At 43.1% G+C, this 22,672-nt stretch overlaps 1 protein-coding gene across 1 annotated transcript in view; it reads right to left on the minus strand.

Annotated features, from left to right (window-relative positions):
• DENND4A (DENN domain containing 4A) overlaps positions 1-22,672 on the minus strand; it is a 2,763,357-nt gene that overhangs the window by 782,416 nt on the left and 1,958,269 nt on the right. Inside the window, exon 26 of the mRNA XM_044077857.1 lies at positions 16,640-17,727. Within this exon, the coding sequence (XP_043933792.1) occupies positions 16,640-17,727 (1,088 nt within the window). The remainder of the gene's footprint in view (positions 1-16,639; positions 17,728-22,672) is intronic.

The following is a 22,672-nucleotide window of genomic DNA, read 5'->3' on the forward strand; positions in this document are numbered from 1 at the left end:
AGTAAAAGCAGATGAAATTTTTTTTTTCCTGAACAAGTGCTGAGATCAAAGAAACAGATTTGAGTGCTGAAACTAGAAAACTGGCTAGTTATAAGAAACAAAAAAACTAAGCTAGAAGGCTTCCCTCCAACACAGAAGGGCTTGGGGGCTCAGAAGCCTACAAATAGTCTATACCACTTAACAGGAAAGGCAGGAAACAAGCTTAATTTTTTTTTTCCTGTTTCCCAGATGCTCTCTTTGTACACAGTAGGAGTGCCTGAAATCAGAATATGATCTCACTGCACTCAGTTGAGTAAGCAAATGAGATGGGCCCAGAAGGAGTATCCAAACACAAATTTACAAGAGGGGCGGGCAGTTTCAAGGCCACTAAGATTAACACCAAAACAAAAACAGGGATGATACACAGTAGTCCAGAACTAGGGGTAGGACCATCTGCTGGGTAAGCATTTTGAATCTGGGTAATTTCAGAAAGGTATTTACGTAAGAGAAATTAAACAATGGTTTCCAAGACAGCTCATTTTTGGCTACCAACAAAATATTCAGGAGTAAATGCTTTTCCTTTTTGTGGTACAGGAACTGGTTCTATAACTCCTGTGTGCAACATAAAATGAAGTACAAGAGAAAACAGATGCATCTAGCTAGTGGGTATGGGGGGATTCCTCTGAACAAACTGCCAAGAGTATCCTCTCTGAATTATTCTCAGCACCCATTTGTCTGAGACTATCTGAGGCCAGGCTACTGGGTTGAGCGAAAGCCTACTGGAAGGGGATTGGGGATGAGAGACAGGAGGAAGGGATGGGATACCCATGTCTTAACACTGTCACCCTTTAGCAGGGGACTGATCCTTTTTGAGAATGGAACCCCTTTTATTTGGTTTGGAAGCATAATCCTCCTGCAAATTTCCTCTTGGAACCATGATTCTTGCTATGTTGGAAATTTTGTCTGTTCTACCCTTTGAAGTTGAATGACTTGCTAGGGGAAAAAGTGGGAAATATGACACATTCTAAACACTCCATGCATCAATTTACCACCATCATCCCATTGTCTGAGAATCTAGGTAACAGCATGATCAATTCATAACTTAAAGGAGCATTTATAATCCCATTTTTTAAATCCTCAGAAAAATTCTGCTTATGTAATCAAGCTTCCTTCTCAACAAAACAGAAGCAGCTGTATTTCTAGAAATTGCATCCGCATCTTCCAAGACACTTCTCAAAGCAGGTTTTGAAACCTAAGTCACACTAGAAATAATCTCATTCATATAACTCATCTGTTCAGCAGACAAAGATGCAGCAAAGTTGTCCAAACTGTAAGCACATTACAAAAAAAATCTCCACATAAAGCCTACATAACTTAAAATTCTTAAGACTAAATTAATACATTGACTCAGCTTTGTTTCCTGAGATTCTTACCCCTTGCCAATTTTATCTAGGTGTAGAGGTAGAAGAAGTCAAGGATCGCAGGTGAGTCAGCTGACAAAGGAGCAAAGACAGCTGCAACATCAGAGTACATTTTCTATTTCCATACAACCTTCGTAGGAACTGGTTCACTAGCTAAAGAGGGTTTACACTCAGTTTTATAGACTTCTAAGGCTGAAGAAAGTACAGTTGTGTACACTTATCATAAATGTAGATGTTAGAGTGTATTCACTGTTGCAGTCCTAACAAATGGGTTATCCAGCTCCTGGTAGCCCTCAGTCAGCCTGAATACCAAAGGTAAGTAAAAATGACTTTGGTTGGAAGGACGTCAAGGCGTCCGATACAAAAATATGCAGCCAACGTCACTTCCTCAGTCTTTCTTGCTATAACAGTCAGGAGCCCCCAGAGAATAAGGCTCAAATCAAAAACCAATTTGACAAACAACAAATTAAGCCTGTACCTCAGGAAAAAAGAATAGGAGACGACCATAAAAAGACAGAAGGAGGGAGGGAAACCAGGACTGCAACAGTAAATACACTCGAACATCTACATTTATGGTAAGTGTACACAACTGTACTATGTTCATCATGTTTCACTGTTGTAGTCCTAACAAATGGGTTGATTACCAAAGCCCAGAGAAAAAAAGGGGGGAGGAACCAACAGCAACAAGGGTTGGCGATAATGCCCTGCAACACTGCAGTGGCAAACCCTGCCCTGGCTCTGGAAAACAGAGGCAAATTATAATGCTTTGTGAAAGTGTGAACAGAAGATCATGTGGCAGCCTCCAAAATGTCTTTAGTAGGGACACCCCTTAGAAAGGCTGCCGAAGTGGAAGTCGCTCTAGTAGAGTGGGTCCTAACCCCTTGAGGTGAAGCTTTGCCATGAAAAGAATAACAAAAAGTAATGCAATGTGCAATCCATTTAGAAATGGTTTGCTTAGAAATAGCCTTGCCCTGGGCTCCAGAGGCAAAAATGACCAATAAAGTACAGTTGTGTACACCTACCATAAATGTAGATGTTCGAGTGTCTTCACTGTTGCAGTCATGACTGTAGGGTTCTCCCCTGCCGACAGGCAGTCCTCAGTCGGCCAGAATCCCAAAGTCTGGGTCCGGCGTCAACTGTTCAACCATGCTCCCTGACGTCAGAGCGCCAGGAGAACAAAGCTGACAGCCGACGCCATCTTCTCCAGTTTTTCTTGCCCCAGATGTCAGGAGTCCCAAAATGAGAAAGGTCCCATATCCTTTGCAAATACACCTCAGAAGAATGGTGAAAAAAGGAACCACACAAAAGTAAAAATAAGAGGGGACAGGAGGGAGGGAAACCCAGACTGCAACAGTGAAGACACTCGAACATCTACATTTATGGTAGGTGTACACAACTGTACTATGTTCATCGTGTTTCACTGTTGCAGTCATGACTGTAGGGTAGAATCCCAAAGCTGAAAGAAAGGGAGGTGGTCATAAAGAAGAAGGGGCGGCAAAAGGCCCTGCAAGACTGCAGAGGCAAAGCCTGCCCTAGACTTAGAGTAGAGAGGTAGACTGTAGTGCTTAGAAAAAGTATGCACTGAACTCCAAGTTGCAGCTTATAAATGTCTTTGGTAGGAACTCCCCTGAGGAAAGCCGCAGAAGTGGCAGCAGCTCTGGTGGAATGAGTCCGTATACTCCCTGGGATTTGCTTTCCATGGTGTGAATAACAAAATCTGATTCCATGAGCAATCCATTTAGAAATGGTCTGTTTTGAAATGGCTTTACCTTGGGAACTTGAAGCATAAGAAACAAACAATTGTTCTGATTTTCTGATGTCCTTGGTTCTGTCCAGGTAAAAACGTAGTTGTCTGTGTACATCCAAGGAATGTAAGATCCTTTCCATTTTATTTTGAGGAGTGGGGAAAAAAGTTGGCAAGTGGATAGTTTGATTTAAAGCCACTTTGGAAACCCAGCTCCTCTGAGAAACTGTCTCATGAGCTGGTGGGAAAAGATTGGAGGGTCTGTATTATAATGAGCAGAAATAGCAGAGGCATGTATCTTAATGGAAGAGAAAGAGAGACCCTTATGTAAGAGATCTGTCAAGTAAAGTAAAATTGAAGGAATGTTTGGAAGAAGAGGATTAGAATCCTGAGCCTGCATCCAGGAACAAAATCTTTTCCATTTTCCTGCATAAGATTTTCTAGTGCTAGGACGTCTGGCTTCTAAAATGACATCCATAACCTGCTTGGGTAGGAAAGAAGAAATCAAAGGCCCTGGATTAACCAGGCCGCCAGGCTGAGAGTTCTGACATGAGAGTGTAGAATCTGACCCTGATGTTGGGACAGAAGGTTCGGAGACTGAGGTAAAACCCAAGGGGGCTCCAGACATAGATTTTTTTTAGAGTTGGGTACCAAAACTGTCAAGGCCAATTTGGGGCCAGCAAGATTATCATCTTGGGCTTGTCCTGTTTTATCTTTAATAATACCCGTGGAAGAAGAGGAAAAGGCGGAAAGGCATATCCCGAGAGGTTCCTCCAACTGAATGATAGGGCATCCACTTTCCAAGCTTCTTTGTGGAAAGTCCTGGTGCAAAAATTCTGTAGTTGATGATTGAGATGGGATGCAAAGATGTCTATGTGAGGACATCACCAGACTGCTGTTATCATCCTGAATATTTTGGTGTCCAGCATCCACTCATGTGGATCCGAAAGGTTTCTGCTCAGACTGTCTGCCAGGAAGTTTTGCTTCCCTGGTAGAAACTGAGCTTGAAGGTCCAGATTGCAAGCTACAGCTGTGTTCCATAGATCCATGGCTAGTCTGCAAAGGGGGTAGGAATGAGATCCCCCTTGCTTGTTTATGTGCCACATAACTGTGGTGTTGTCTGTCCGTATTAGTAGTTGTCCTGGTTGTAGAAGATTCCTGAAGGCCATTAGAGCTTTCTGAACGGCTAACATTTCCTTTAAATTGATATGCAGGTGGTTCTGATCCTTTGTCCAAAGGCCCTGCAGACAGTTGCCCTGAAAATGGGCTCCCCAAGCATAATCCAAGGCGTCCATGGTTAGAATCTGAGTGGCAGGAGGCAGACAGAAGGGTTTCCCTTTGTTTAGAGTGCATGCCCTGGACCACCAAAGAAATTTCTTTTGAAGGCAAGGCAGGACAGAGATCAGTATGTCTAAACTGTGGCAATGCTGAGACCATACACTTTTTAGGTACCACTGTATTTTCCTCATGTGTAGTCTTGCATATGGTACGAGAAGGATGCAGGAGGCCATGTAACCCAAAGCCTGTAGGAATCTCCTTGCAGATAGCTGAGTTAAAGTTGCCAAGGTTTTGAAAGTTAAAGCCAGCTGTAATTGTTTTTCGGATGTCAGAAATGCCATCTGGGTTGTGGTGTTTAGAAAAGCACCCAGAAAAGTTATCTGCTGTGAGGGTGTCAAATTTGACTTTTTTATGTTTACAGAGAATCCCAGGAACTTGAGGAGGTTCTGTACAAACTCTAGATGCTGGAGTAAGACATCCTTGCTGTCTGCCTGAATTAGACAATCGTCCAGATAAGAGTAAATTTGAATTCCCTTGAGTCTGCAGTAAGCTACTACTGGAGCCAGGCATTTGGTGAAGACTCTGGGCGCAGTAGACAATCCAAAGGGCAGCGCAGAAAATTGAAAGTGCCTCGATCCGGCCTTGAACCTGAAGTATTTTCTGCGTTCCTGCCTGATGAGAATGTGTAAATATGCCTCCTTTAAATCCAAAGTTACCAACCACGCATCTTTGGATAGCATTGGAAGTAGCTGCTGTAGAGTAAGCATCTTAAATTTTGGAATCTCTAGAAAGGTGTTCAAGACTGACAGATCTAGAATGGGTCTCCATGAGTTTTGCTTCCTGGGGACTAGGAAGAGCCTTGAGTAAAAACCTTGTCCCATCTCTGAAAGTGGAACCAGTTCTATGGCTTTCATAGCCAAAAGAGCTTCCACCTGGTTTAAGGCCTCTGTCCATTGATGTTTTGGAAGGTCTGGCCATCCGCTTGGCCTTGGCAGGGTATGAAAATGGAATTTGTAACCTCTTAAAACCACATCCAGAACCCACTTGTCTTGGGTTATATGAGTCCAATTTTGATAAAAAAGAGAGAGTTTTCCTCCGAGAGGGGCTTCCAGCCAAAGGGCAGCACAGAGAATTGGTAATGTTGCTCGCCCACTCTGAAATGAAGGTACTGCCTGCAACTTTCCCTGATAGGAATGTGCAGATAAGCATCTTAGATGCAAGGTTACCAACCAGGAATCCTTTTCTAGAAGTGGTAGCAACTGATGTAGAGTGAGCATTTTGAACTTTGGAATTAATAGAAAAGAGTTCAGAATGGAAAAATCCAGGATAGGACGCCAGGTGCCTTCTTTTTTTAGAAAGTACAGTTTTGTACCTACCATAAATGTAGATGTTCGAGGATACACATTGCTGCAGTCCTAACTATTGGGGTAGTCCGCTGTCCAGTCGGCCCGAATACCAAAGTATATGGCTGACGTCGGTCAAGGCGCATTAGACTGACGTCAGTACGTCAGGGTACTAATGCGCATGACCGACGCCATTTCTTCAGTCTTTTCTTGCCCCAGATGTCAGAAGGCCCTAAAAACACAAGGCCCAAACCAAAACAACAAAAAGCCCTGCACCAAACTTATATACAACATATATATATATACAGATGTACAATAATATACAGCAAGTCACACCACCACCCCTAAACACAGAGGGGAAGGCGGGAGGGTAAATTGGACTGCAGCAATGTGTATCCTCGAACATCTACATTTATGGTAGGTACAAAACTGTACTATGTTCTTCGTTCCACATTGCTGCAGTCCTAACTATTGGGTAGAATCCCAAAGCAGAGGTAAGGGAGGCTGGCAAATCATAAAGAAGCAGGAGCTGACAACATGCCTTGCAAAATAGCTGTGGCAAAACCAGCCCTAGACTTAGAGTAGAGAGGAAGGTGATAATGCTTAGAGAAAGTATGCACTGAACTCCAAGTAGCTGCCTCCAAAATATCCTTAGTTGCCACCCCCCTTAGAAATGCTGTAGAAGTGGCAGTAGCCCTAGTGGAATGAGGCCTAATCCCAGCTGGAATCTCCTTGCCATGATGGGAATAACAAAATGCAATGCAAAACCCAATCCACCTAGAAATAGTTTGTTTTGATACAGGCTTGCCCTGCGAACTCAAAGCAAAAGAAACAAACAACTGCTGAGACTGCCTAAAATCCTTAGTCCTGCTCAAATAATAACGCAATTGCCTGTGCACATCTAAAGTGTGCAAAATCTGTTCCCCTTATTTTGGGGATCTGCATAAAAAGTAGGCAAATGAATAGTTTGGTTTAAAGCCACACTAGAAACCACCTTAGGCATAAAAGAAGGATTAGTACGTAATGATACCCTATCCTTATGAAAATCAAAAAGGCTCAACCGCCATAAGGGCCTGTAACTCAGAAACCCTTCTTGCAGAAGTAATAGCCAACAAAAAAGCAGTCTTCCATGACAAGTATTTCAGTTCAGCAGTAGCTGCAGGCTCAAAAGGTTGTAGAGTAAGTTTCTCCAACACAAAATTGAGATCCCAAGCAGGAGTAGGAGCTCTACGGGGTCTTATATTCTTTGCCCCTCTAAGAAATTGCTTGAACAAAGGATGTGAAAACAATGGTGGGTCACAATCATAGTGAGCTGAAATTGCTGCAGCATGAATCTTAATGGAAGAGAAAGACAAACCTTTGTCCAATAACTCAGTAAGATATTGAAGAGCCACACTCAAATTAGGCTCTGAAATCTCCAAATTCTTTGCTGCAGACCAAAATAAAAATCTCTTCCATTTGTCTGCGTACACTTTCCTTGTACTAGGTCTTCTGGCTTCCATAATCACCTGTAAAACTTGTGGAGGAAGTTGAGACCTACTGTCTTTCAAAACAGAATATGCCAGGCTGTTAGATGAAGAGAGTGAAGCTTGACATTGAGCAGACGACCGTCCTTCTGAGACAACAGATGTGGAATCAAGGGTAAAGGCCATGGAGGCTTCTTTACCAGACTCCTCAGTAATGGGTACCAATACTGCCGAGGCCAATCTGGAGCTATTAAAATCATCCTTGGCTTGTCTTGTCTGACCTTTAGAAGCACCTTTGGAAGAAGAGGCAGAGGTGGAAACGCATACACATGAAGATTTGTCCAACTGAAAGAAAGAGCATCCACTTTCCAAGCTGTGTGATGAAACCTCTTTGTGCAAAACTTTGGCAGCTGGTAGTTCAGTGGAGAAGCGAACAGATCTATGTCTGGAGTTCCCCAGGACACTGTCAACTTTTGAAATACATGAAGATCCAGTTTCCACTCGTGGGGATCCATGATTTGTCTGCTTAACACATCTGCTAAGGAGTTCTGTGCTCGGCAGAAACCTTGCCTGAAGAGTCAGTTGCAAGCTGAGCGCAGTCTCCCATAAAATCATTGCTTGCCTGCACAATGGGTAAGAATGAGTTCCCCCTTGTTTGTTGATGTACCACATGACAGTTGTGTTGTCTGTTAGAATCAACACCTGCCCTGGAAGAAGTAACTCCTTGAAAGCCATTAATGCAAACTGGACTGCTAACATCTCCTTCATGTTGATATGTAGATGCTGTAGTCTGGCAGGCCACTTGTCTTGTATCCACTTTCCATGTAGATGAGCTCCCAAGCAATGTCCGAGGCATCTGTCGTTAAAATCTGACTCGCCTCTGGCCGGGTCACAGAGAGTCCCTTGTTTAGGTGACATTCCTGAGCCCACCACAAAAATTCTTTTTGAAGGCAAGGTATTATTTGAATGACAGTGTCCAAATCCTGGCAGTGCTGTGTCCATACACTTTTGAGATACCATTGTAGCTTCCTCATATGCAGTTTGGCATTGGGAAGCACCAGAATACAAGATGCCATGAACCCTAATGCTTGAAGGACTGTCCTTGCAGTCAGCACGGACTGATGAGATAGTTGATGGAAGTAAAGTGATAGACTCTTTTGTTTGTCCGGGGTTAAAAGGGCCATCTGGGCTGCTGTATTCAGTCTCACACCCAGAAAGCACATGTCTTGAGAGGGTACTAGACTGGACTTTATTTCATTCACAGAATACCCTAGGCATCTTAGCACTGCTATAACATATTCCAGATGCTGTAGAAGGTCTTCCTTTTCTTGAGCCAGAATCAGGCAGTCGTCCAAGTAAGGATAGATTTGAATTCCTTTTAGCCTGAAGTAAGCTATCACTGGAGCCAGAACCTTTGTGAATACTCTGGGCGCAGTAGATAAGCCAAAGGGCAATGCAGAGAACTGATAATGAGAATTTCCAGCTCGAAAACGCAGATACTTCCTGCAACTTAGTCTTATAGGCACTGTACCTGAAGTGCTAGGAGAAACCCCCACTGTAGCTGAACTTGGCCTACCTCTGAAAGAAGCTTTGGCAACAGTAGGAGAAGCTCTAACTGTCCTGGGAACAGAGGGAAGAACAGTTACCTGAGTAGCCCCCTCAGCCTGGCCTACCTCCTGAGAGGGCACATCCTGTAACAATAAAGTCTCTGCCTGAGACTCCAAAGAAACTCCTGGCAAAACCTCTGGCTCCACAGAGCCTTCTAAAGAACCGACGTCCGGGACTGCCGGTTCATCAATCCTAGGCTACACTGTTTTGTCTTTGCGCTTCTTAGACGAAGCGGGCGTCGGAGCATCCGACGGCATTTTGTAATTACAACGCTTCCCAAACACTAACCTGGCACAGTCTAACCTTCTCTTAATAGTGCGTTTATTAAATCTAGCACAAGAGCGGCAACCAACAACGTCGTGCTCAGGCCCTAAACAAGGTATACACAGAGTATGGTAATCCCTATGAGGTATCTGTTTCCCACAAGAAATACAGTTATTCACTTTTTCTGACATCCGGTTAAATACTGAGGCAAGAAAAAACCAAAATGCTCCCCAACGGGGTACTTAGCCAACTTTGATTCGGTCTGAAACTCCGACTTCGGAAATATTTCAGAACGCCAACCTGCACTCGCAAGAACTGCTTCTGCATCGGACCATGCGGCAAAAAAGACTGGAGAAATGGCGTCGGTCATGCGCATTAGTACCCTGACGTACTGACGTCAGTCTAATGCGCCTTGACCGACGTCAGCCATATACTTTGGTATTCGGGCCGACTGGACAGCGGACTACCCCAATAGTTAGGACTGCAGCAATGTGGAACGAAGAACATCTAGGAAAAGCCTGGAATAAAAGCCCTGGCCTACCTGCTGACCAGGGACTGATTCTATTGCTCCCAGATGAGAGAGAGACAAAATTTGTTTTTCTACTTCTGCCCTTTGGTTTGGAGGAACATCAGGGAATCCCTTGGGAGCTGGAAAGGTGCAGAAAGAAAACTTGTGCCCTAGGGATACTGTTCTGAGCACCCATTTGTCGTCTGTGATAGTGGCCCAGACATCTGCAAAAAGGGCCAACCTTCCCCCTAAAGGACTCTCCCAGCAAGCAAGGACAGGCAGAAGTTGTAAAAAGTCACTGACAGTGTTTTGACTGAGATGCAGGCTTGGAGCTTCCCCTTTATAAGTGGAAGCCTGCCAACGCCTAGACCTTTGAGGGGTAGCCCCCTGCCCCCTAGAAGATTTCTAACCTCTAGTCCTGGAATGGTTCTGTCTGCTGGTATCAGGAAAGGTCCAACTCTTGGAAGGGTAATTCCTGCTAAAGTGAGGGGGTTAAACTTGCAGAAAATCCTTAACAGTTTGCATGGACTTGGCCTTATCCTCCATCTTCTTCAGTACCTCCTCTGCTTTGCTGACAAAAAGACTGTCTTTATGCAAAGGTACATCCAAAATCTTAGCCATGACATGTTCTGGAAGAGTCTGTTCCCTGAGCCAAGTGTGGCTTCTAATAACAGCTCCAGTAGCTGTAGCCCTGCTGGAGGCCTCAAGGATGTCAAAACCACAATGTAAAGAATGCTTATTGACCAGTAAATCCTGCATGTCTTTACTCTCTGCCAAAAGAGGTACACTTGCTATCCTAGACTTAATAGCCTCCAAGGTGTGCTGCTGGTACTTCAGCATATGAAATACACAATTGATAGTCCTAATAGCTAGGGTGGCAGAGGTATAAACCTTCTTGCCCCACCTATCTAGGTTCCTAGACTCCCTGTCAGAGGGAACAGGATTCCTGGTAACAGTAGCCTTAACTCCTTTAGGGCCCTGAGAAATAACCTCTGGATCCGCCAACAGATTCCTGAAAAGAAACAGATGAGAATCAGGGACTCTGTAGTACTTGTCAGGTTTCCTGGGAGCAGGAGGAACCGAATTAGGAGACAAGGAATTTTCCAGAAAAACATCAACAACATCCAACAAGGGGAACATCAAGAGGCTTATGCTGAGGTAAATCCAGAAACTCCCTAATCTGTTTCTTGGATTGGGGATAATCTTGACTTTCCCATTTAAAATGTTCTCCGAGGGTATTTAAAGTATCACCAAAAGAGAAACCCCCTGGAGGAGAGGCCGAAGGGATGGACTCCTCTGCATCTGAATCCTCAAAAGGAGAAAAATCCTGAGAAAATTCCTCTTCATCAGCAGAAATGCTGAAAGAATCAGAACCTGAGCAGTACAAAGCCTAAGGGGAAACATCCCTACTCCTTTTAGAGGGGGGAGGCTGAGAACCCCTAATATGAGTCAACAAATCAACCATTTTAACCATTTGGGATTGAGGGGAACAAGAAGAAGCTGGAGCCTGCCTTTTCACAGGCTTAAGAATGGAAGATTTACTTGCAAGGCTGAAGGATTCAGGAGGCCTGGCAACCGCCGAAGTTGTAGCAGAGGTTGAAGGAAGAAGTTTGCTGTCAGAATGCAAAACAGAGGCCTCGGACACTGGAGTCAGCTTAGCGGCTCCGGCTCCAGCAGAAGAGACAACCGGCGACAAGTCAGAAGGCAAAACGGAGGCTGAAGGCCTAAGGGACTAGGACTCAATCAAGGCCTGCGGTTGTACATCTCTGGCTACCGTCTGACTGATGACCAACTTAACTTCACCCGAGGACTTAGATTTCTGAGGCATGTCGCAGTCTTTATCCTTACGTTTCTTCGGAACATCCGAAGCCTGAAGACTGGTGGACGCCATACCAATGAACTTGGGCCAGACTCCAAAATGCCTAGCCAAAATCTTAGCCAGATGACGGATAGCATGCGGATTAAAGGAGGCACAGAGATCACACTTGGGAACGTCGTGGTCAAGGCCTAAACAAATAAAGCAATAGGAATGAAAATCTCTATGGGGAATCTGCTTTCCATAGATAAGGCAATTATTAACTTTTTCTGACATTCGTTAAGGCAAGAAAAGAGCATCCCCAACAGGGTACTTAGCTGTAGTCGGAAACCACCAAAGGTGAACTGCCGACCGGCACTCGTGCATGAAAAGCTTTGGCTTCGGGCTCCGCGGCAAGGAAGACCGAGGAAGTGACGTCGGCTGCCTCCTTTTGTATCGGACACCCTGATGTCCTTTACAATCGATGGTGACAGACATCAGTTTTACTTACCTTTGGTATTCTGGCCGACTGAGGGCTATCGGGAGCCGGATAACCCATTTGTTCGGACTGAAACATTAAAACACAATGAACTTCAATCAAAACATGTAGAACCACAGTCCAAAGAAAAAAGGCAGTTATTACCTTCAATATTAAACACTCGTTAAACAGCACACAATCCAATAAAATGTTCAGCAAGTGCTCTGCCTCATAGTAAAATACAGTCCACAATACAGTCCACAAAAAATAGACACAATAATCCTTTCTCTAGCACCACTGCTGAAAGCCTTTACAGAGTATCATTTTTTGTTCTAGCATCATGCCTTACATCCTACATTCAATTAACACTAGCTTAATTAAATCCACTTATTTCTACTGTTAAAGAAAACACTTCCAGTGGCATTCTCTATTTAACCCTGTTGGTGCTAAAGTATTGAACTTTAAAATTATGACTGATTTCATTTTCCATAACTTACTTTTTATATTTAAACCATAATCTGATTCAACCTATCTTAAAACTGTTGTTTCTAAACTACTTATATCATTATTATGTACTTCTTTATAATGCAGGGTTACTGGATTTTCTTCCTTATTTTTTCTGATCTCCCTCAGATGTTCTTTTAACCTGTCCCAAAATGATCTTTTGCTTTCTCCTATGTACACTTTTTTGAATTTCATCCTCAAAAACATCATAAACTCTGCCAATCTCTGTCACAGCTCCAGATTGCTTACAGTCAAATCCAGCTATAAACCATGTTTGCATCTGTAGAAAGGTAAACACCTGCTTGTGTTTTTGAACCTGTTCATATTATAAAGACTCATACTGGATGGATTCAGCAGCGTTCACTATTATCTGCATCAGAGTCCCCATCAAAATCTGCTACCACAGACTGATGTCTAGGGAAGGTAGCTCCATAGTCACTCTGAATACGAGCATGGTCCCCAAGATCAGCTGAGTTTAAAACACTCAGCTAAGAAAACCACGTCAGCCCTATACATGATAATAACCTGATTGTCTGCAGTATGGTGAAGTTTGTTTCTCTTTACTGTGAACTACAGAGTATTACGTCTGGTAAGGGGGTCTCTTACCCTAAATCTTTCCTGCACCTAAAGGGTTTGGTACTCCCATGCCTGAATCAGGTACCAGAACAGCCCCAGAGGATGTGTCTGATCCCCCTATCATAGACGGCTGCATACTCATGTAGGGAAAAAGGTAAATGATCTGTGGACTACCTTAAAGCAACAACAGATTCACAAACTGTAGACTTTTTTTTTAAAGGTATAACTGGATTTGATTGGGGGGGGGGGGGCTGCCGTAGTAGGATCCAAGACTGGGGGGAAAACACCAGCCAGTATAATACACTGACACTATTAAGGGCTAAGGTGCAGCAATAATAGGAAACAAACTATGTCACCATATAGAAAATAGGGATAAACAACACAAGCTATAGAAAAAACAGTTTAAAATGTGCTAAGACTTGTTCCTACAACCTGCACAGTGTCATAAAGAACAGCACACACAGTTGAAGTACCAAGTAACATTCAGTTATCTAAACATTGCCAAAAAATCAAATATATGCCCTTAAATCACATAGAAACCCTTTAAAACACACAGAAAATGCAAATAATGTAATTCACTGTAAAATCACAATTTAATGATAAAATGGCCATATCAGTGTTAAATCAGTAGTACGTATTATATAAGTAAAGAAAAAAGTGAGACAATGCAAAACCTTGTTGTCAGAACTTCAGAACGAAGCAGATAAACAACAGAAATGACAGAACCAATTAAAATGCGGCTATACACGGATGAAGTAGTCCCTACTGTTCAACTGACACCACAGGACTTCAGTTTCTCAGTACAAGTCATAACACACTTTAGAAAAGCCCTCTGCATATTAAGTATATAAACATCACAGTAGTAAGTTAAAATTTCCAGAGAAATTGACAGCAGTAGTAAACAGCAAACATATTAAAATGAAAAGTTAGCAAACATATCTATTTACATCTATCTATACCAACAAATATATATATACTACTGAAAACTTCCGAACTGATAAAAACAAAAATAGAAATCCAATGAACAGACGCTGAGCCAGAACTGTTATTTGCTGAGCGCTTTTGTTCGCTTTACTTATAACAATCGAACTTCATCAGAGCAAAATGTAATGCATTTGCAGTACTGTGCGAGCTTTAAATAGCCTAACTGGTTAAAAAATACTTCACTATGACTGGTAGATAGACTACGCCAATGCAGTCGTATTTGGACTAATGAGAAACACTGCTATAAAACAAAAGGCTTTATCTGCTAGCATCCTGTCAATAGGGGGTGTGCTGTAACTTTTTAGTTGTACCACTTTAATGCACATTTAATGTTGAGATTCTCATTGAGCCCTGGTGGGGTATCTGCTTCAAGGAGGAGTTGCCATCTTAATTCCTTCGGCTCCAGTAGTGTGTTGCAATCTTCAAAAAACTGCTGGACCTGTTCTAACACTAGAAATTTAAAACGGGCGAAGCCGCTGCAGCTCGTGGCATGTCTGCTTAATGCATTGTAACTGTTATTATGCCTGATGGCTGCAAGGTGTTCCTTCACCCTGAGTGAGAGCTTTCTAATTGTTTTTCCAATGTAGAAGGAAAAACATTGGTCGCTATAGGCTGCGTAGACTAGAAAAGTTGAGTGGCAGTCATGCTGGGCTTTGAACTGCACCATGATGCTGCAGTGTTGAAAAGTGTAGGATGTGCCTAAGTGTATGAAAGGGCAGACTACACAATGCTTGCAAGGGCCCATACCTTTGGAGTTTTGTGGGTTAGCAGGCTCATGGGGGTCTGCGCCATTCCTGAGTATGGGGGTCTCTTTCCTTTCAAAGGTTTGTTTGAGCATTCTGGTCTTCTTGTACGAGAAGACAGGCTCATTACCCACTATCTGGTGGGTGTTGTGGTCCGCTCTTATTATGTTCCAGTTTTTGCCAATGATATCCCTAATGGGTTGCATATATCAGCTGATGGGGATGGGGAAACTACAGTTTTTGTTCTTGGGTTCAGTAATTCTGGTGGTCGCCCGAGGGGTGAAGCCATGAGTAAGGATTGGGTGGGTGTCTGTCTGATCTATGGGAGGCCACTTCTTGAAAGACATCCTCTACTAGCTGTTTGGGGTAATGTCGGCGGATGAACATTTTTGAAAGGAATTGGCTTTCCTTGAGGAAGGTATCATCGTCAGAGATGATCCTGGAGAGGCGGATGTACTGCCCTTTGAGCACATTCTTCTCCATAAAGAAGGGGTGCTGACTTTTGAAATCCAGGAAGTTGTTCCTGTAAGTGTTCTTCCGGTACACATTGGAGGTAAGGCTGCCAGTGCTGGGGTCAATGGTTAACTGAGTATCAAGGAAGGAGATGTGGGTCCCTCGTCCTGAGACTACAAAGTCTAGGTATGGGATGCTGTTTGTGAGTGCCGTGAAGGTGTCCAGCTCGGTGGTGTCACCCTCCCACACGAAAAAAATATTGTCAATAAAACGATATAAGTGGGCTTTATATAAATAATACATACACACACACACACACATGTAGATATAAATAGATATATTAATAAAACAAAAAGTAATAAAACCGTATACAAGAGGAAGTTCTAAAGGAATCTGAGTCTGGAAACTGTAATCCACCAGTGCAGGCTGCTGAGGAGATTAACCTATGTGATTCCTACAGCTGACTCTGACACACTTGACAACTGACTTCCTGTGACAGGGGTTAGGGTTTCCCCTGTTGGGAGAGACTTAGCTGAAACCCTATTACAGGTAGTCAGAAGAGGGAATACTGAGCTCTGGAAATCTGCCAGCATTGGTTTGTGCAGCATGAATGATGAACATGTTCTTCTGTTTGAGTTCAGTCTGCAGGCTGACATTGGTCCAACAAAAGGGAGGCACTGATGTAGGTCTCTACTGTTACAATACAGTTACCTGCATGATACTGATTTTTTTCAAAGGTCTTGGAGACAAAAGCAAGCTGCAATAAGAAAGGGGCTAAATTAGACAGAGCTACAATGTGCATGGCTTGGTCAAATAATGTTCAAGTGCTGGGGTCATCTCTGCTGAAGCTGTTGTGTCTGAAATTAGGATGGGGGGTACCAACACTGGTGTTGCTAAAGTCTTACCTTCTTGACAAACAAGGCCAGTGGGGAGAATTCTGGCACATTTGAAAAATGACTTCAATCTGTATTTTTGGGAGTCATTAAAATATTTGTATATCTCTCAAAATTTTAACTGAGATATGAGGACTTATACTTTGTTTTCACATATTTTTTATTTCTGCTGAAGATCTGCCATCTTATCAATTTCTCTTATTTGTTAACAGATTCTCTAACCTCCACTTCTTGTAAAAGGTGAAATTAAAAAAATAGGGGAAACACTATAATGTCATATTCAAATGCACAAACACCAGCAACAATTACAGTTAAAAAAATGGCATCATTCAGAGATAAGACCTCTGAAGAAAAACAGTCAACAAGCATGAGTAGGTGTGTCTCTACTCAAGTATTCAGAAGTATCTGCAGGAATATGAAAACCAAACAAGCAACTAAACAAAATTGTTTTCACTTAAGATGCACAATAGAAAATATGCAATGAAAGTAGCTAATATAAAATGTGCATCCCTGCATTTGTAACTTTAAAACTTGTCAGGACTTCTTAAATTATGATTATAAGAGCTCATGATGCAAATCACAGTGAAATATGTCATGCTTACCCTGGAGGGTGTTGTATACACAGCAAATTTAGAATACCACTTGCTGGCCTTTTCAGCAACACCCTTCCCTGCAGAAAACATGCTGGTTTTTAGTACATCAAATGTTGGTGTTAATGCATCCAAGTTAAATGGAGAGGGTGACATTAATGCCTGAGTTCCAGTTGCTCCTAAGGCCTGTTCTCGTCTTAAGGTGCTTGGAGAAAAAGACGGGGATGACCAAAGTCGATTTCTTGATTTTTTATCTTTCTTTGAGTGATAAGTCTTGGATCTGGGAAGACCTGTGCGTTTAGGTGTATTTGGAGGTAGGCTAGACCTTCTGGGTGCTTTTATCATAGCTGAACCATCATTATCAGGTCTGTCTTCCTCAGCCCTTTGCAAATCCATGCTTGGAGCACGACTGCTCAAAGGACTACTCATATTGCTCATGTAGAGTTCTATTTCTTCTGCCAAATCCCGGTTTGCTGATGGAGTACAAACACTCTGGGTTTCAACATCATCTTTTGTTTGTTCTGTCTCAGCAGCAAGTAATGACAGAGGATCAAAACCCATTTCAACATCCAGCCTTTCTGAAGGTTTTACTGAAAAGCTGCTGCTGCTTCTCTGCAATCTGAAATGTTTTTGGTTGCCTGGCATTTTGGATTTTACTGCATCAGATTCATTGTCCAAGTCTTCTAAATCAAAAATGACAGGAGAGTCACTTGTATTACCATGGACTTCATTTGTCTGAAATGGTAATTCCTCATCACTAGAGTCCTTCTCCTGATTTTCTATTTTGCAGTTAGGATTTGTTTTTCGAAGATCCAGGAAATTTGGTCTCCTATTTTTTTGCAAAGCATTTGATAATATTTTAGCATCGGCTCCTAACTTTTCGGCAATCTCCTGAGGATCGGTTTCTTTACTGACTCTGCGTATTGCAAGTCCTATGTATGCATCTCCACTGAGATTTCTGTTCCTGCCTCCCCAGCCCAAATGTTGCTTCAGAGCAGGCTCCATTGCACTTTTATGTCTCCTTCGTAAACTGCTTTGACTGAGTTCAGCATCACAAGAGTCCTCAAGAGATGACGCAAAAAGAATACCTGCCACAGTATCTGCAAAATAAATAAATAAAATAAATGTTCTGCAGACCTTGCATTAATGCACAGTCCATACCAAAATTAAATAGCCAACGTTTTTCAGAATGTACTACACTAACTGTAAAGCAACCATAACCAAAGAACAAACCAACTAAACAAGGAAATTATATACAGAGATAAATATAGAGAGCAAGCATTTCTGTCTCCCCTCTCAAAGTTCTCAAGTTTACCTGCCAGCAGCAATCAGGCCATGATGTGATGTGTTCTAATTAAGCAGCGAGTACTGATGCACAGAAGGAATGAATGAATGGATCAGTCACAAAGGGCTGAAGGCTGGCTGGCAGACACATGGTCATAAAAAGAATCTCTCTCTCTCTCTCTCTATAGATATATATATATATATATATATACACACACACACACACACACACACACACACACACAAAACCCTAGATCATTCTTATGCCACCTAACAGTATAACAGTATAAATAGCACAGAAATAAGATGATCATCTGCCATGCAAACATTCAATGAACAAAAAATGTAAGTATTTGAAAATGGCAAAGGCAGAGCTGGCTACTAAGATTAAAGCTTTACAGATGAATGCATGAGATGTGGAGTTAGGTTTCAATCAAATGTAGATAAGGTTGAATTTCTGTTAAAACAGACCATTTTCTTGCTGCAGTGACTGAATAAGTTGTAAAATCATGCCCATATAAACAGTATCTCTACAGTCAAGATTCAGGTGGGAACTCAGGACTATGGCATGAAAGGGTTTAATCTGGCATTCAGTAGTTGTCTTCAGATCTGTGAAATTCCATACTGAACACAGAAGAGCCTGGCACCATGGCAAAGATGGACGGAGTCTGTAATATGACCCAGGCATAAGGGGTTCAATGAGCAGACAGGCAATGTAGGTAAAGGAGTGAATCAGAGTGGCCCGGTCACCTTTGGTGTGAGGAGAGGAGGGATGCAAGCACTCAGGAAGAACACTGGGAAACACAATTTTAATGTATAGACTGGAAAAGTACAGTTGTGTACACTTACCATAAATGTAGATGTCCACATGTATTCACTGTTGCAGTCATCACATTTGGGGTTATCTGCTTGCAGTAGCCCTCAGTCGACATGATTATCAAAGTCTTGGGTCCTGCGTCGGTTGCCGTCTCATCTTCCATGATGTCAGGTAGTCAGGGGTATAAAGCATGCAGCCGACGCCATTACATCAGTTTTTCTTGCCCCAGATGTCAGGTGCCCCCATAATGGGAAGCAATTATATACAAGGTTACACCTCCAACAAAAAAAAAACAAATACACCAAAAAGCTTTAATCATAGTAAGCAAGAATACAGATATAGTCAACAGAAGTCAGGGAGCAGAAGGGAGGGTAACCAAGACTGCAACAGTGAATACACTTGAACATCTACATTTATGGTAAGTGTACACAACTATACTATGTTCTTCGTGTTTCACTGTTGCAGTCATCACATTTGGGTAGATTCCCAAAGCTAAGGATGGGAGGAGGTAATTACATAGCATTAGGACCAGCTATAAGGCCCTGCAAAACTGCAGTGGCAAAGCCAGCTCCTGATTTAGAAAAAAATGGCAAGTGGTAATGCTTGGTGAAGGTATGTACAGAACTCCAGGTAGCAGCTTCTAGGATGTCCCTGGTAGGGACACCCCTGAGAAAGGCTGTAGAAGTAGATGCAGCCCTGGTTGAATGTGGTCTTATCCCCTTGTGGGGTAGGTTTTACATGGTGCTTCTAGCAGAAATTAATGCAATGGCCTATCCATTTAGAAATGGTTTGCTTTAAAATGGCCTTCCTCTCTGCCCCTGCAGCAAATGCGACCAGCAGCTGTTCAGATTTCCTGAGAGGCTTAGTCCTGTCCAGATAAAATCTAAGTTGTCTGTGCACATCCAAAGAGCGCAGTATTAGTTCCCCTTTGTTCTGTGGATTAGAAAAGAAGGTTAGCAAATGAATGGACTGATTAAGGGCCACATTAGATACCACCTTGGGCATGAAAGAGGGATTTGGTCCTGAGGGACACCCTGTCCGCATGAAAGATGATGAAAGGCTCCACTGTCATGAGGGCCTGTAATTCAGACACCCTTCTTGCTGACGTGACGGCCAGAAGAAAGGCTGTTTTCCAAGAAAGGAATTTCATCTCTGCATTTGCAGCTGGCTCAAAGGGAGGAAGAGTGAGCTTTTCCAACACATAGTTAAGGTCCCAGGCTGGAGGGGCTCTCCTGAGTGGTCTTAAGTTTTTGGCCCCTCTGAGGAATTGCTTCAGCAGTGGATGAGAGAAGAGGGGTGGCCCTGTATTGTAATGAGCTGAAATGGCTGAGGCATGAATTTTGATGGAAGAAAAGGAAAGGCCCTTGTGAAGCATCTCACTTAAGTACTGAGGAATATGTGGTAAATTGGGCGCTGCTGTGCCCATCCCCTGAGTTTGGCTCCAGGAACAGAATCTTTTCCATTTTTCAGCATACGATTTTCTAGTACTAGGCCTCCTTGCCTCCAGAATGACATCCATCACTTGCATACTGAGGGATGGTAATGAAGAGATTAGGTAATTATCCAGGCTGCCAGGTTCAGGGTTTGAAGCTGTGGGTGCAGAATCTGGCCCTCCTGCTGAGACAGCAGGGCAGGGGTCTGAGGCAGGTGCCATGGTGCCAGCAGTGACACACTGCGCAAGACGGGGTACCAGTGTTGGCGTGGCCAGTCTGGTGTAATCAGTATTGTCCTTGGTTTGTCCTTTTTGATCTTTAGTAGCACTTTGGAGAGGAGAGGCAGGGGGGGAAAGCATAAACTGATAGGTTTTTCCAGGTGAAGGACAGAGCATCCACTTTCCAAGCTTGTTTGTGGGAAGTCCTTGCACAGAAGTTGTTCAATTAGTAGTTCTGGGGGAGGCAAACAGGTCTATCTCTGGGCTCCCCCATTTGTTTCTCAACATGTTGAACATCTTTGGTTCCAGTTTCCACTCGTGTGGGTCCATGAGATTTCTGCTTAGGTCATCTGCCAGTGAATTTAGCTTTCCTGGCAGGAATTGCAGCCTGTAGGTGCACTTGATAGCTCAAGGCTGTGTTCCACAGAGCCATGGCTAGTCTGCAGAGAGGGTAAGAGTGGGTTCCCCCCTGCTTGTCTATGTACCACATAAGAGTGGCGTTGTCCGTCTTTACCAATAATTGTCCTGGAAGAATGTAGTCCTTGAAGGCTGTCAGAGCATTCTGTACAGCTAACATTTCTTTTTGATTGATATGCAGGTGCATTTGACTTGGGTTCCATTTGTCCTGAATGCACTGCCCTGCCAAGTGAGCCCCCCATGCATAGTCGGACGTTTCTGTTGTTAAGAGTTTGGGCGGCAGGGGGTAGAGTGAATGGTGGTCCCTTGTTTAGGTGGCATGCTTCTGCCCACCAAAGGAACTCTATCTGTAGACAGGGAATGATAGGAATCTTTGCTTCTAGATCCTGAGAATGCTGACACCATAGGCTTTTTAGATACCATTGTAGTTTCCTCATATGTAGTCTTGCATATGGAATTAGTACAATGCAAGAGGCTATGAACCTCAGGGCTTGCAGTATTTTCCTTGCAGACAGCTGGGTCTTTGTGGCTAGTTTGAAGTAAGCTGTCAAATGAACTTGTTTCTCTGGCGTGAGGTAGGCCATCTGGGAAGTTGTATTCAAGCTTGCTTCCAGGAATACAATTTGTTGGCAGGGTACCAGATGTGATTTATTTTCATTTATGGTGTATCCCAGAGAAGTTAGCAATTTCTTTACAAATGCCAGATGATTTAATAGTATGTCCTGGTTTTCTGCCTGAATTAGGCAATCATCCAGGTATGGGTATATCTGAATATTTCTTTACCTGCAAAATGCAATGACTGGAGCTAGGCACTTCGTGAATACCCTGGGCGCAGTAGCTAAGTCAAAGGGCAGTGCAGAGAACTGATAATGCATGTAGCCTGCTCTGAAGCGTTGGTATCTTCTGCAAGATTCCCTTATTGGGATGTGCAGGTAGGCTTCCTTTAAATCCAGTGTTGCCAACCAGGCATTTTTGCCTAGCATGGGAAGCAGCTGATGAAGAGTTAGCATCTTGAATTTTGGGATGACCAAAAATGTGTTTAGGATAGACACGTCCAGGATAGGACACCAGGAATTGTCTTTTCTGGGTACCAGGAAAAGTCTTGATTAAAAACCTTGTCCCCATTCTTCTTCTGGCACAGGTTGAACAGCCCTGATGCTTAAGAGAGAGAACTTGCTTTTGAGCCTCTGCCCACTGATTTGGGGGTAGATCTGGCCAACCGTTTGGGGTTGGTAAGGAGAAGAAGTGGAATCTGTACCCTTGGGAAACTATATTTAAAACCCATTTGTCCTGGTTAATGAGTTCCCAATTTTTTGCATGTAAGGCAATCTTTCCCCCTAAAGGGACAGCCAGTTGGACAGGGCTTGGAACTTTTAAAGTTAAGTCATTGAGACAGTTTATCATAGGAGGAGTCTTACTACTCCCTGCTTTGGAAGTGGGAGCCCTCCACTGCTTAGGCCTTTGAGTACCTTAGGACTGAAGCCTGGGTGTTCTGCTGGTTCTGGTTTTGGACTGAAGGCCTGGAAGAGGCAGGAAAGGAACAATTATTACAGGGCTAATGCCTATTAAATCTGGGAGGCTGTACTTGCAGGAAATCTTTAACAGTTTGCATAGATTTAGCTTTTTCATCCATCTTTTTAAGTATTTCTTCTGCTTTGTTGCCAAACAGGCAGTCTTGGCTTAAGGGAGCATCAAGTAATTTAGCTTTAACATAAACTGGCAAAGATTGCTCCTTAAGCCAAGCATGCCTTCTCAGTACAGACCCAGTGACAGCAGCCCTGCAAGATGCCTCTAATGAATCAAAACCACATTTCAAAGTATGTTTTCCAACTTGTTCAGCAGAATGCATTAAATCCTGTAATTCTTTATTTTCAGC

This window comes from Protopterus annectens, chromosome 7.part0 (assembly GCF_019279795.1).
Source record: "Protopterus annectens isolate FY-2018-M chromosome 7.part0, PAN1.0, whole genome shotgun sequence".
Classification (NCBI taxonomy): domain Eukaryota; kingdom Metazoa; phylum Chordata; order Ceratodontiformes; family Protopteridae; genus Protopterus; species Protopterus annectens.